The 14,641-nt window shown below is 49.8% G+C and overlaps 1 protein-coding gene across 3 annotated transcripts in view; it reads left to right on the top strand.

The window, feature by feature from the left end:
• Catsperd (catsper channel auxiliary subunit delta) overlaps positions 1–13,878 on the top strand; it is a 39,336-nt gene extending 25,458 nt beyond the window's left edge. The window contains exons 10-22 of one of the 3 annotated variants that reach the window (XM_021149715.3): positions 698–793; positions 1,602–1,684; positions 2,723–2,899; positions 3,580–3,693; positions 4,449–4,538; positions 5,444–5,502; positions 7,465–7,543; positions 8,899–8,951; positions 9,505–9,579; positions 10,558–10,686; positions 11,987–12,170; positions 12,600–12,757; positions 13,368–13,878. In XM_021149715.3, the coding sequence (XP_021005374.1) occupies positions 698–793; positions 1,602–1,684; positions 2,723–2,899; positions 3,580–3,693; positions 4,449–4,538; positions 5,444–5,502; positions 7,465–7,543; positions 8,899–8,951; positions 9,505–9,579; positions 10,558–10,686; positions 11,987–12,170; positions 12,600–12,757; positions 13,368–13,689 (1,619 nt within the window). In that variant the 3' untranslated portion in view covers positions 13,690–13,878. The remainder of the gene's footprint in view (positions 1–697; positions 794–1,601; positions 1,685–2,722; positions 2,900–3,579; positions 3,694–4,448; positions 4,539–5,443; positions 5,503–7,464; positions 7,544–8,898; positions 8,952–9,504; positions 9,580–10,557; positions 10,687–11,986; positions 12,171–12,599; positions 12,758–13,367) is intronic. The other 2 variants (XM_021149716.3, XM_021149717.3) reach the window with 2 other exon arrangements.
• The last annotated feature ends 763 nt before the right edge of the window (positions 13,879–14,641 follow it).

Here is a 14,641-nt window from a genome sequence, read left to right as displayed (position 1 = left end):
CTTTGAGGGGGTAATAGGGGTGGAGGGTAGAGGGGTTGGACTGGGGGAGGGGTCAGGGATGAAGAGTGCACAAACGCACATGGAGTGCACAAACGCACATGGAGTGCACAAACGCACATGGAATGCTTGACACCACCCAGCCATGAGGCAGGCCTTTTCTTTCTTTCTTTTTTTTTTTTTTTAAATTATTTATTTTATGTATGTGAGTACACTGTAGCTGTCTTCAGACACACCAGAAGAGGGCATCAGATTCCATTACAGATGGTTGTGAGCCACCATGTGGTTGATGGGATTTGAACTCAGGACCTTCGCAAGAGCAGTCAGTGCTCTTAACCGCTGAGCCATCTCTCCAACCCCAGCCTTTTCTTGATAGACTGTGAAAAGTCAGTCTGAGGCACCCACTCCGAGAACATGGGACATTTCGTTTTTTTTATTGGGTCCGGTAGTTACTTTTCAGAGCCCAATCACCAAAGAGACTCAAAGGGGTCCCATTTCCCTAGAGTATACTAGTCTCTTGTGTTCTGAAAAAAATCAGGTATCCGCAGAGCTTCTCTCCTTGTTCTTTTGAATAGCAAGCCATAAAACCAAATGGGGGGGGGTAGAGGGAGGCAGTGCAGGGAAGCCCCACCGCAGCGCCGTGGATGCCCTCTATGGCATACATTTATGGGTCATCACAGTCCTAACTGTCCTCTCCTAGGCCAGATTGTTGAACACGTGCGGCTGATAGATCAGAAGATCTTTACGGACTTAGATGTCGAACTTGCCAACATCAGCATCTACAGTGTTGCCTCAAGTATGTGGCCAACCTGTTTCAGGTTGCTCGCTTTTATCCTGCCTCCCCCTAACCCCACCCCTCCTACTCGTCCCTGTCTGTGATTGGCTGAAGCTTTGCCTGTCCTGTTTGCTTTGAGGCTCAGCAATACAACTGACTAGTTGAAACGCTGCCCTGCCTGTCACACACACTTTGGATGGAAGCTCCAAAGTCAAGTATGATTGGTTAAGATTCAGCCCTGTGATTGGCCAAAGTGTTTGGCCAAAGTGTGTGTATGATTGGCTGGGGTTCCACGCCTTCTCAGCTAGGCTGTAGTTGGCCTCTGACCTCTGGCCCATTTACCGATGAGAGGTGACTGATGTTTACATTCTGTTGTTTGTTTCTTTCATCTGCTTATTTCTTTTCTTTCTTTTTTTTTTTTTTTTTATTTTGGTTTTTCGAGACAGGGTTTCTCTGTGTAGCCCTGGCTGTCCTGGAACTCACTTTGTAGACCAGGCTGGCCTCGAACTCAGAAATCCCCCTGCCTCTGCCTCCCAAGTGCTGGGATCAAAGGCGTGCGCCACCATGCCCAGCCCGACATCTGCTAATTTCTTGCCAAGGGTAACTGTGAGGCTATTTGCATGTGTGCCTGGATTAGTATGTGCAGGTCAAAGAACAACTTACAGAACTTCGGGATCACCTTCTATTAAATGGGTCCCAGCAATGAAACTTAGGTCTTCAGGCTTGACAGCAAGCACATCTACCTGCTGAGCCCCCACCCCACCCCACCCCACTCCATCCCCATCGTTTGCATCTCATATCACCCCTCCTTTTTCTTTCTCTTCCCCAGATGCTTACGAGCTGGCTTTTTTGGTAGCAGAAGATCATCTGTACTATGGAAGTCAGAGTTACATGGGAACCTATGTAATCAAAGTGTGTCTGAGCGTTTGGCTAACAGTGGGATGTGAACCTTCCTTCTTAAGCTTGGGTACCATGCCAGTGAAGTGTCCTTTTGTTTTGAGGCAAGGTCTCTTGTAGCTAAGGCTAGACCTATATGTAGCAAGAATGACCCTGGAGTCCTAATCACCCTGCCTCCACCCCTGAGTGCTCTTTTGGCAGACAGCTGCCACCATGCCCAGTTTGGAGGTATCCTGCCCACGAATCCAAGGCTTTATGTATAGTAGGCAAGCATTTTAGCCACTGAGACCCACCCTACACCTCACAGGCCATGTAATCAGGACCAGGCCCCAGGTTAAAACCTTAGAACCAACGGGCAGCGGTGGTGCATGCCTTTAATCCCAGTACTTGGGAGGCATAGGCAGGCGGATTTCTGAGTTCGAGGCCAGCCTGGTCTACAGAATGAGTTCCAGAATAGCCAGGGCTACACAGAGAAACCCTGTCTCAGAAAAACAACAACAACAACAACAAAAAAAAAAACCCCAAAAACTTAGAACCATAAAGCAGAACAAAGAAAAACAGTGAAATATACATATGAAGCAGCGACGACGTTGTCGCTCCTGAGAGGGCATGCAAGGTATGGCCAAGCTCATCCCAAGCCCAAGCCACATTCTATTCATACACACACCAAGCAGACTTGACCCATGGACTCAGGAACTGCAGAGATCACAACTCATAATACCACTGAACCGATGACCTCAGTTCTATCCCCAAGAAAGAACCACATACTGAAAGGAGGGCATTGACTCTCACCAAGTTGTCCTCTGGCCTCTGCCATGTGTGCACCACACAATAAATGAAGGCAATAAAAATGTGCTTGTTAAAGTACTCAGCTAGGCATACTATGCTGGATCTACACTTCATTCACAGTTCTCTGGAGGGTTGACACAGGAGGGTTGCTGTGTTTGTGAGGCCAGCCCAGTGGGCTACAAAGTGAGACCCTGTCCTTTGACACAAGACCGAGAGCAAAGAAGCAGCAATCTGATTTGACCTCAGGACTTGCTTTCCCCATAGCTGCCCCATCAGCCTCTCTGGTCTAAACACACAAGCATCCACTTTGAGGACATCGGCATACTGCAGGTCCTCACCCCTGTTGCTGACCCACACTTTGCAGCCTATGACTTTGACAAGTGTACAGTGAATGTGCAGTCCTCTCTCATGGATGAAAAGCTGGCGCTTCAACCATGTAACGTAGGTGACGCATCCCTAGGACGCAAGTCAATACCCCGTGAGCTTTGTGGTTGTCTGTTTCCGGGGAGCTGGTGTCCCGGGGAACCTAGGGCCTCGTACAATGGAGCTGAATCACCTTTCAGTGTGGTACTCCTTGGGCTCATCTCTACTTTTAGCATGGTCGGGGGGGTGTGGGGGGACTGAAGGAGAAAATCTGAGAGATCCCAGTTCCTTGGGAGGCTATGGTAAAAGGATTACAAATTCTTTTCAAGCTTGGACAACTCTACAAGACTTTGTTTTAAAGAAAAAAAAAATGACCATGGGGCTAAGTGTGTGGCTCAAGGGTGGGTCCCCAATCAAAAATGCCCTGGTGAGTAGCTGGGAGAGGGGACACGAGTGGAGACTATGCATGGCTTATGGCACTGTGCAGGTTCACTACTCAGTAGCGAAAGAAACAAGCGAAAGAAAACATTCTGTAAGACCACGATTTCTAGAAAAGTGTAGCGGGGATGCTTGGCTCCATAAGGCTCTCTGGGAGCACTGGGTCTGGCTGTGGCTTCCAGCAGAAGGAGGAGAAGAGTCCCTGCGTAGCACACAGCATCACCCCTCACCTGTCCTTTGCCTCGGGAGACTGGGCTGGGGAACAGTCTTTCCTGCAGCCTGCCATCTCCTCCATGCCCCGCCCCCCGCCCCGCCCCCAGGTGGAACTTCTGGAAAGCACCATGATCAATACAATGTTCACAATAGATATGAATAGCAAGCTGAAACTGTCTGCCCTCATGATACCCCGGAAGGGCGAGAACCCAACCCCTGTGGTGAGTATGGAGCCCGCCTGCACACGCTTGCCTGGACCATAGGAGGACCCTCAGCCTGTCCCCACATCTTTCTGCCCCACAGGCTACATACTCCATAGTGCTGCCAGGCTGTAACCCCAGAAGTTCTTATTCCTCTCTTCTCCCTTTGCCTTCCCCCTCCACATTAATCCTCTTCCTCCTCCTCCTTTTCCTTTTTCCTTCCTTCTCCCCCTCCTCCATCTCGTTCTCCACCTTTTCCATCATCTCCTCCTCCATCTCCTCTATCATTTCCTCCATCTCATTTTTTTTTTGTTGTTTTTTTGTTTTTTTGTTTTTTTTTTTGTTTTTTCGAGACAGGGTTTCTCTGTGTAGCCCTGGCTGTCCTGGAGCTCACTTTGTAGACCAGGCTGGCCTCGAACTCAGAAATCCGCCTGCCTCTGCCTCCCCAGTGCTGGGATTAAAGGCATGCGCCACCACGCCCGGCTCATTTTTTTTTTTTTTTGTTTTTGTTTTTGTTTTTGTCTCTTTCCTGCTCCTAGTCAGGGTTCTTCCAGCATACTCCCACTCTCCCTCTCTTGTCCCTGCCATTCTGCTGTGCCTTACAGCTCAGTGACCTTTGGGCTCTAAGACTGTAGCTAATAGGCAGATTCCAGGTGACTAACTATGCTGCACCTAGGAGCTTGTGCTCAGAACCGGCTTCTGTTTGCTGAGGGTACGCAGGGGTCCCCCCAGTGTCTTGTTACCTGGGGGACAACTGTCTGTGCATTCTGTTTCAGGTCATGGTCAGCAATCCCCATGCCCTGGGGTTTAAGGCAAGCCTCAATGAGTTTGGCAATACGTTTGACGGCAACTCTAAGTACAAACTGGTATGTGTCCGTGTCTGTGTTGGGAGTCTAGACTAAAACCCAAGCACACCCCAGGCACCATTTTTTGCTTGTTTGTTTAGTGTTAGAGAGACATAATGTTGCTCTCTAGGCCAGGACAGCCTTGGCAGATATCATCCTGCCCTGACCTCTCAAGGACTGGATGGTAAAAATGGGCCACTGTGCTCAACCCCCCTGTGCCAGCATTGCTGTGCGCTCTGAAAAGATCAATCTCCCTTCTCCCTTCTGACACAGGCCTTGACTTCTCTTCCTTGAGCAAGACAGGCAGCCACCACCCACACATGCCCTGTCACGGGGGAAGTCAGGGAAGCACCATACACAGGAATGTTTAGAGCCATGTTATCTGTTCCCCTGGCACCCATCATGGCAGGAGCTTGGACTTGCGTGTTGCTACCTTGGAACACATGGCCAGTCTACATGACATCACCTTGGTAGGCAGGACTTAGCCAAGCCTATACTTCAAGCAACACCTTGGGATATTAAATGTGGAGCAGGAAGACAGTTGCAGCTCATGGGGGACACCTAGGACTGGTGTCACTCATGACATAGAACATAGTGGGGCTGGACAGCTGATAGATAGGCACCCCCATGGTGCCCACCAGTCACCCTTTCTTACCAGCTCATCCCAATGGGTTGATATACATGTGTCTTTTTTGTTTTGTTTTGTTTTGTTTTGTTTTTCGAGACAGGGTTTCTCTGTATAGCCCTGGCTGTCCTGGAACTCACTTTGTAGACCAGGCTGGCCTCGAACACAGAAACCTGCCTGCCTCTGCCTCCCGAGTGCTGGGATTAAAGGCGTGCGCCACCATGCCCGGCTGACATCCGTGTGTCTTGTCTATCTCCCTCCCTCTGTCTATCTGGTGTCTGCCCCTGCTACCATTTCATAGGATATTGAACTCAAACAGCAGCATCACTGGGGCAACTCAGATTTCAACTTCACTGCCAGGTATGTAACCCAGTCTCGGGGCCCTAGGCTTTCCACACTGATATCTACAGGGGTCCCCAGAGCACAGTAGAAGCGGGGCAGAGCTGCAACCTCAGCTTTGGAACATGATGATAAAATTGATCTGAAGTTCTGTGCGGGGTCTGGGCCCGGACATCCTTGGTGGTGCGCTCACCCAGGATGCATGGAGCTCTAGGTCCAGCACCTCAGGTCCTGAGTGCAGCAGCGTGTAGCTGTGACCTCAGTGCTATGGAAGCAGGAGGAGCAGGAGTTTGAGGTCAGCCTTGGCTGGAAGCCAGCCTGGGTAGAAAAGTGTGTGAGTGTGTGTGTATGTGAGAGAGAGAGAGGGAGAGAGAGAGAGTCTGTGTGTCTGTGTGTGTGTGTGTGAGAGAGAGAGAGAGAAAGAGTCTGTGTGTCTGTGTGTGTGAGAGAGTGTGTGTGTGAATGTGTGTGTATGAGAGAGAGAGAGAGAGAGAGAAGTGCGTAGAGTTAAAATACTTAACAAATCCTTGCACATGGTTTCTTCCCGCCTTAGACCATTTATGTTCCCATGTGTATGAAAGACACACACACAGCCTTATATTCTAAAATGCTTTAAGCAGCACAAGAGCTGGGCAGCTGCCCACCCTCCATGCTGTTAGAATCTACCTCCTATTGATAACCCCATTTAGTACTTACTATGTTTCATGTGGGTTGCTCTTAGCTCCATTAGTCAGCCCTCTGGGCCTCGTTGTCTTGGCCCTTATCCCATGATGGTGCTCTTGTGAGCAAGCACAGCGCTCTCTTTCTCTTTCTCTCTCTCTCTCTCTCCCCAAGCTATTGGCTATGGCATCTATATTCACCAGTCAGAATTAACTTGGGAGCAGGGTTTCAGGGGTTACTTGTAGACTCTTTAGAGCAAAGAGTCTTGAGGGTCCCCAAATTAGCATTAGAATATGAGCAGTATTAAGCCAACCCACTCCATGGGTGTGTGTGAGTGTGTGCCTGTATGAGTATATGTTAATGTCTGTGTGTGTGTATGAGTGTGTGTCTGCGTGTGAGTGTGTGTTGTGTGTAAGTGTTTTGTTGTGTGTGTGTGTATCCTAGTCTGTTTTTGGATGCTCTAATAAACAGTATGACCCAAAGGAACTTGGACAGGAAAGGATTTATTTGGTTTACACATTCCAATCACAGTCCAGCTTTGAGGGAAGCTGAATCAGAAAATGAAGTTGGACTGATGTAGAGGCCATAGAGGACAGCTGCTTCATTGGCTGCTCCTGATGGCTTGCTCAGCTGCTTCCCTCCTCCTCCTCTTCCTCCTCCTCCTCCACTCCTTGTTCTTTTTAAAAATATTTATTTATTATATGTATATGAGTCCACTATAGCTGTCTTCAGACACTACAGAAGAGGAGGGAGTCAGATCTCATGACAGATGGTTGTGAGCCACCATGTAGTTGCAGGGATTTGAGCTCAGGGCCTCTGGAAGAGCAGTTAGTGCTCTTAACTGCTGAGCCATCTCACCAGTCCCCTCTCCTTGTTCTTTGTCTTCTTTTTGGTTTTTCCAAGACATGGTTTCTCTGTGTAGCCCAGGCTGTCCCAGACCACACTCTGTAGACCAGGCTGACCTCAAACTCAGAAATCCGCCTGCCTCTGCCTCCCAAGTGCTGGGATTAAATGTGTGTGCCACCACACCCAGCTCAGCCTGCTTTCTTATACAACCCAGGACTACTCTCCCAGGGATGGCAACACCCACTTTATGCCGAACCCTCCCATATCCATCACTAATCAAGAAAAACACAGGCCAATCTGACTGGGACAGATTCTCAGCTGAGGTTCTCTCTCTTCATGCCAGTGTCAAGTTGACCAGCAAGAGTAGCCATGACAGATATGATAGCAGGCAGATGGACAAAGGGTATAAGATTGAGGGGGTGGACAGATGGATGGTGTGGCAGAATGGGTGAAAGGTTTGTCCCTGTCACATTGCAGCATCAAGCGCCATGCCATCTCCTCCGTAACCGTGGACATAGCTGACAAGACACTTTCGTGTGTGGACCTAAAGCCTCTGGTATGTGCGGATCTGTGTTGCCTAACATTGAGTCCTGTGCTAAGTCACGGGAGCAGGTCCTACCACACTAGATAGGCCCTAGTTTGGAAGCAAAATTACAGTGATATTATCTGGTTGCTGGGGTCACTGTTGCCCACTGCCATTCCTTAGAACCCTCTGCGGAGGTTTCCTGAGAGTCCTCAGCGGAAGTGCTGTTTCTTACTGGTTATCTCTAGAATCATCCGTGGGCAAGAAGAGAAGATAATACTTCTAGAACAGAGGTTCTCAGCCTTCCTAATGTCACGAACCTTCAGTACAATTCCAAATTCTGTGGTGACCCTCAGCCATTAAATTATTTTCATTGCCAGGCAGTGGTGCTGTATGTCTTTGATCCCAGCACCCAGGAGGTAAAGGCAGGTGGATCTGTGAGACTGAGGCCAGCTTGGTCCACAGAGAAAGTTCCAGAACAGCCTGGGCTTCACAGAGAAACCTTGTCTCGAAAAACAAAAACAAAAACTTTATTTCTACTTCATAGACTATAATTTTATTACTGTTAAGAACTGTAATGTGAGGAGAAGGAAGATGGCTGCTGACCTGTACCTGCATAGCATTTTCCAGCCACAAGTAGCTATGATTTCACAAGGTTAGAAATATTGGGATAAAGCTTTTATCATTATCAATTGGCTCTGAAATTTATGTTGGCATCTTGTAAATTATGATATTATTGATACTTAAATCTGATTGGTTAATTTTTTAAAAAAAGAATTATAATGTAAATAGTTGTGGAGACAAGTTTGCTAGAGGGGGCCACAACCCTCAGGTCAAGTACCTCTGTTCTAGATGCTTCCAGAGTCTTGAAAATAACATGCCTGCAAGCAAAAGCCTGTGCATGCATTATTGGCAGCTGTATTATTAACAGTGGGAAAAAGGTGGGGAAACTCAGACAAACAGAATATATGACCTGTATGTCAATCACATATTACTCATCAAGAAGGGATACAGGCCAGGTGTACGTACACCTTTAATCCCAGCACTTGGGAGGCAGAGGCAGGCAGATCTCTGAGTTCGAGGCCAGCCTGGTCTACAGAATGGGTTCCAGAACAGCCAGGGCTATACAGAGAAATCCTGTCTGGAAAAAAAAAAAAAAAAGGAGAAGAGATGCAGTTTTTACACAAAGTTACAATGTGTATGGCTGTGCACTTTTGAGGGGAATCCCTGGAGACATTGCTTCAACTTGGGGTGATGAGGTATGCACTAAAAGGCACTGTGTCAGGATCAGGTGTGGGAGCTTGTCCCACTTAGTACCCCAGCACAGCAGGGTGGACCGTGGCTCCTCATGGAGTGAGTGACCACCTTTCTGCCTCGGTTACTTGCAGTCCACGCTCATCTCAGTTGGCTGTGACATGACAAAGAAAATTGTTGTGCAAAAGTAAGTGTAACAGCCCTGGTGCTGGAGGAGGCAGGGTGGGGCTGGCACATCACTATAGCGAGGTGACCTCAGTCCATCTACTTTTGTATATGCTTAATGGTTCTATAATAAGTCAGAACCCCAAAACCCTACATCCGTGGAAACAGCCCATCCTGGGTCAGGAGGGAATTAGCCAGCCACAGTGAGTAAGTGTGTGTGTGTGTGTGTGTGAGACTGTATGATCATGTGGGTGTGAAAGTAGAAATTCTTTCAAAGTGCCAAAGTGTCACACCCCTGGAGGTGGCATTACACATGTTGTGAGCCCCTCCCCAGTGTAAGCCATCTCTGTAAGCTTCACATTTTCAACTGATTAAGAAGGCTTTGGGATCCTTCCTGGCATCATCATGAGTGCCTGCCCTCCAAAGCCCGGGGCCAGGTATCCCAGCTTCTGCCCACCCCACCCCCACCCCCAGCCTGGCTGGTGATCCTCTAGTGCCCTGCCCTGCCGCCACCACTGTCATGTCCCAGAGTCTCCAGTCCCTTTGCTGGGTCTGCCCACTTCTCTCCACTACAGCAAGATCTCCGCCTGCACCATGGGAATCCTGAACCCCGTGCAGCTGCAGAAGAACTACACTTACACCATTGAGAAGTAAGTCCCATGCTGCACACCTCCCAGTCCTCCACACCCTGGGAGAGAGACCCCAGGGAACAAGGGTGATTGATTTAAAACTGAATCGGCCCAGGGGCACCTTGCTAGTGGGTACAGGGGGCCCTCCCTTCACAAGGCTTCTCCTTTGACATGGCATGTTGCCTCAAGCGAAGCCTCAGCCACCCGAATCAAAGTAAAACCAAGATCCAGCATTGAAGATGTGGTCCCGAGCTCGGTGCCCCACATCTGGGACTCACCCAGGACCCTCTGGGCTCCACAGGGCCTTCACAGCTCTGCCCTGTGCAGCACACACAGCTTGTGGGCTAGACACAGGCTGGTTCCACCTCACACCCGCTGCTGTCCTCAGTGGTTGCCCCCAGTCCCGGAATCTTCTGTGAAAAGAGGCTACACTTTGACCAATGGCCTAGCACAGGCTCTCACCATGAGGCCAGGCCTCACCCTCTCTGTGTGACCCCTCAGTCAGGGGCCATCAACTGCCACTGAGGCTGAACCTTCATCAATGGCCTCTTGTGGCCTCTCAGTGCCTTCACGCTGTCAGAACCAGCCCCACCTGGGTGACCCTTGCATGTTACCAAGTTTTTGCTGCAGCACAAGGTATGACCTTGGCCGCCTGGAACCTTAGCTTCTGTGTGAGGAAACACTTCTCAGAAGATTTTTGCCTCAATGATGCGAAAGCCCAGTGGTTTGCTTTTAGCTTGCTTATAGAACCTAGGACCACTGGCCCAGGGATGGCTCCACCCACAATGGGCTGGGCCCTCCCCCATCAGTCTTACCAGACAGGAGTCTGGGAGAAAGAAGGTGGAGCAGGTTCAGTTTTAGGTCAGCCCTGGGCTGGGGAGAGTTCAGTGGCGGTCAGGACTGAGTTCAACTTCTGGAACCTGTGATTTAGAAAATAAACAAACGTGAGTTGCCGCGGCTGGCTGGCGGCTGGTCACTGTGTGCCTTGTCTCTTCAAAGGGAAGCATATGACCCCATCAACCACAATGGTGAAGCCCAGGATGACCTGATAGTATTTTACGAGTACAAGGACCTGGGCTGCCCGCGCCTAGTCTACTACGACAAGCCGTGGAAACCTGTGGTGGAACTGTAAGACCCCGGCCGTTCCCTCCCCCTTGGACAGCTTCTCCTCCTTGCCCCTCTCTCCTCACTGGCCTTTCACACCAACTCTGGCTGTCCTGAGCCAGCCCCATAGCTGGCTCAGCTACTGAGCCAGAAGCTAAGGCAGCACACCCCCAGGTTGTAGTGTGAGACACACTTTCATCCCCGGGGTTGCTTCCTCTTGACTTGAGATCCACACAGTGGCCCTCTGACTATTTTTGTTCATATGATACCAGCCTCTAACCCACTATGTAGCTCAGCCTGGCCTCGAACTACTCCTGCTTCAACCTTCCAGGTACTGCAATGTCTTATGCCACTTTACCAGGATTGCATCTTTTCTTCCGACCCCTTCTATGCAGTCTGTGGTTTCCTTTCATCTACTTCACTCCCAACTCCTTCCCCCCACCTGGAGCACTGTTTGAGTTTCCATGATTGGTTGTTGGGTTTTGAAGGATGATTAGGAGTTTGTCAGGCAGATGATGATAATGAAGTCACGGCCACATAGAGACTCAAAGACACTCAGATAGGTGCAGTTGTAGATACTTGTGATCCTAGAACTCAGGAAGTTGAGGCAGGATTGGGTTACACAGCAGGATTCTGTCTTTAAAAGAAAACTTTGCTAGGCAGCTGTGGCACATGTCTTTAATCCCAGCACTTGGGAGGCAGAGGCAGGAGGATTTCTGAGTTTGAGGTCAGCCTGGTCTACAGAGTGAGTTTCAGGACAGCCAGGACTACACAGAGAAACCCTGTCTCGAAAAAAAAAAAAAAAAAAAAAGAAAAAGGAAAAAAAGAAAATCTTGCTAAAAAGTTGTGTGGAGGCTGAATACATGCAGACTTTCTCCTAAATATACAGAAATTTGGGGAGTGTATGTGACTGCTTGCTAAAGCTTTCTGGAGGTAGAACTTCTGTAGTTGCTGGAAGCTGTCAGATAAGTTGCGATCACCTCTGACTATCTGGAAGCTTCAATGACCATGTTGCTAAGAGCTGTCTTTGGAACATGATTCTGTCCTGTGACAGTTTTAAGGCAGTGTCTCACTTAGCCTGGTCACAAACTCACTCTACAACCAAGGTTAGCTTGGAGCTCCTGCACAGACACCCCCAGGAGTGCTGTGTGACCACAGGCATGGACCATCAGACGTGGCTTTCCATAGCCTTGAAGTCCTGTCTAGGTTGGCCGATGACCCCATGAGTGTCCTCCGGTCCAGATGACCCTGTCAGTGTCCTCCTGTAGGGTTGACCCCATCGCTGTCCTGTGGTTGAGGCTGTCAGCCTCGCCTTGTGTTGCAGGTGGAAGAATGGGATTGTAGAAGAAATCATGAACGCAGAGTATGTCATCTCGGAGATAAATGGACTAGCCACCTATTCATACTCCTTGACAGCTGCCACTGCAAACTGCCGGTCACAGCCCCAGAACTGGAGCACCTTTGAATCGGATATTGAGAAGGAAGAACCTTTCCTCTGGAACAGAGAGGTAGGCGCACTTGCCCCCACTGTCCACTGTCACCAGAACACATGAAACCCTGGCACCTTTGCCGCTGTGCGCCGGTTTCAGTCATCCCATCATATCCCTGTGGTGTTGGAGACTGAAGAGCAAGTTCGAGGCCAGCCTAGGCTTCACAAAAGTCTCTCAGATAAGGTAACGACCACTTAAAAGACTGGTTTTCTGAATAAGATCATATTCCGAGGTCACACAATTCATGCCTGTGTGGTTGGCGAGGCGATTGAATATCCTGCCAGGAGTCCTGGGAAGGGCAGAGGGAGGAGGCTTCGAGGGTTATGAAGCCCAAGACCCTACATACATGGGTTTGCTTAGAAGTTGAGGGGAAGTGAGTATGTGCTGTGTGAAGACAAAGGCCAAGACCAAGGCCATCGGGAATAGCACCTCTGTCCTTGTCCCCAGAACTATGTCAGCTGCCATGAAGACAACAAGGACAACCCCCTGCTGTGGCCGAATGTCGAGTATCAGGTCTTAGGTGGCCGGACAAACAACAGGGTTATTTTTGGCCAAAGAAATGGGATCTATACCTTCCATCTGTCTGTGGTGGATCCATACTACAGGTGAGTGGGGGGGACAATGCCCCTGGGGGGCCTCGAGGAGAGAGAGGTGCGGCACAGATCCTGGTGTGGTAGTGCACCTCACTCATCCCAATGATAGGGAGCTGGGCAGACACAGGAAGGACCTAGAGTTCAAGGCCATCCTTGGCTACATATCTAGTTTGGGCTACAAGAGACCTGTGTCAAAACTCACACACAGAGGCAGCTAGCGCTGTAGCTACCTCCTAGGGGAGGTTTTGCCTGCTCTTCCTGTTCCTGCTCTCTATCCCCCTGACACTTGGGGCTTCTTGCCCTCACTAAAGACTCCCTCCCCTCGCCAAGGCTGTGTATCCTCTGTGTGACTAACCTTCAACTTCAGCACTTCAGCTTTGTCCTTCCCCCCACCATTGTCCTCCTCTTGGGAAAGCTGAAGACCTGTTAACTGCATTTTTCTCTCTATCTCTGATGAAATTGTCCTAGTATTCCCTGGGCAAAACTCCAAAACCAAAGCAAGCAAGCAAGCAAGCCTTAACACCCTCACACAGAGAGATTCAGCTGTGTGATCAAAGGATGAGTGTTGCCATCTAGGACCCAGATTTACAACCTGACAGGCTGTGTCCGCTGTCCCCTGCAGCTACTGCAACCTGAACACCATATTCAGCGTGTACGTGCACGGGGCCTTACCGGTGACGAAGTTCCAACCATCGCTCACCATCCTCCTGATGGTCACCACAACGCTGCTGACTGCGTGGCTGGCCTATGCTATCCCCAAACAGCTGAGGAGTGAGAAAGGCCAGCGACTTTTGGGTTTCTGCTACCAGATACTCCAGTTCTGCCTAGGGGTCTGCTTCTGCACCTGGCTTCGTGGCAAACTGAGACAGTGGCTGCGCCCCAGAAGGGTGAAAGACCGGAACAGAGGCAAGATGCGAGTTGCCCAGAAACATCCAGAGACATAGGGGCCACCCTAGACTCAGAGTGAGCTCCAGTGAGAGGCCTTTCCCTTCCCCTCCACTTGTGTCCATGTTGGCTTTTGTCCCAATAAATTGTTAACAATGAAGGGATCAGGTTGATAAGTGCCAAGGCACGCTCCAGCTTCTCACTGGGGACCACTTCTGACCACGCCCCTCTTTGTCCTGGCTCCCTTTCTCTTTCCCTTGCTCTCCTAGTGCTTGTGAGACTGTAGGGGAAGAGCTCAGAAGGAAGCCAGTTGGGGCAGGGTCCTCTAGGTCAGAAGCATGAGTAGGGGGAAGTGAGTGTTGGGTTGGGTGACTCATTCCAACTGTCCTTATTGCTGAGCTGTGGAGTGAAGGCACTGGGAAAGGATGGGACAATAGTAAATGGCTTACCCAGCAGGAAGTACCGATATCACGGCTGGGGACTTGGGCCACCTGACTGAAACTTCCCAAGATCACCCCCCACACAGCCCATGGTGATGGAGCACCCTAAATGAAGAGTCCAAGAGAAGCCTCTTGGCCTACACTGTGTTTGACAACAGGAAGAGAGGCTAGGGATTCATAGGGTGTCCCTGAGAACAGTAAGTCACATGATCTCACTGGTATTTATTTACTTGGATTTTGATGTCTTCTCCTGAGATAGGGTTTCTCTGTGTAGCCCTGGCTGTCCTAGACCTCACTCTGTAGACCAGGCTGGCCTTGAACTCACGGAGATCCTCCTGCCTCTGCCTCCCAAGTGCTGGGGTCAAAGGTGTGTACCTTTCCACATCTTTTTGGGGTTTATGAGATTGCAGGGTGCCTGTGCAGGTGCCTGGGATGAGATCAGGTTAAAAATAAGCCAGTGGGGGCTGGTGAGATGGCTCAGTGGGTAAGAGCACCCGACTGCTCTTCCGAAGGTCCAGAGTTCAAATCCCAGCAACCACATGGTGGCTCACAACCATCCGTAAAGAGATCT

Source organism: Mus caroli, unplaced genomic scaffold (assembly GCF_978045245.1).
Source record: "Mus caroli unplaced genomic scaffold, Mus_caroli_1 scaffold_18, whole genome shotgun sequence".
Classification (NCBI taxonomy): Eukaryota; Metazoa; Chordata; class Mammalia; order Rodentia; family Muridae; genus Mus; species Mus caroli.
This window is presented reverse-complemented; position numbering and strand designations above follow the sequence as displayed.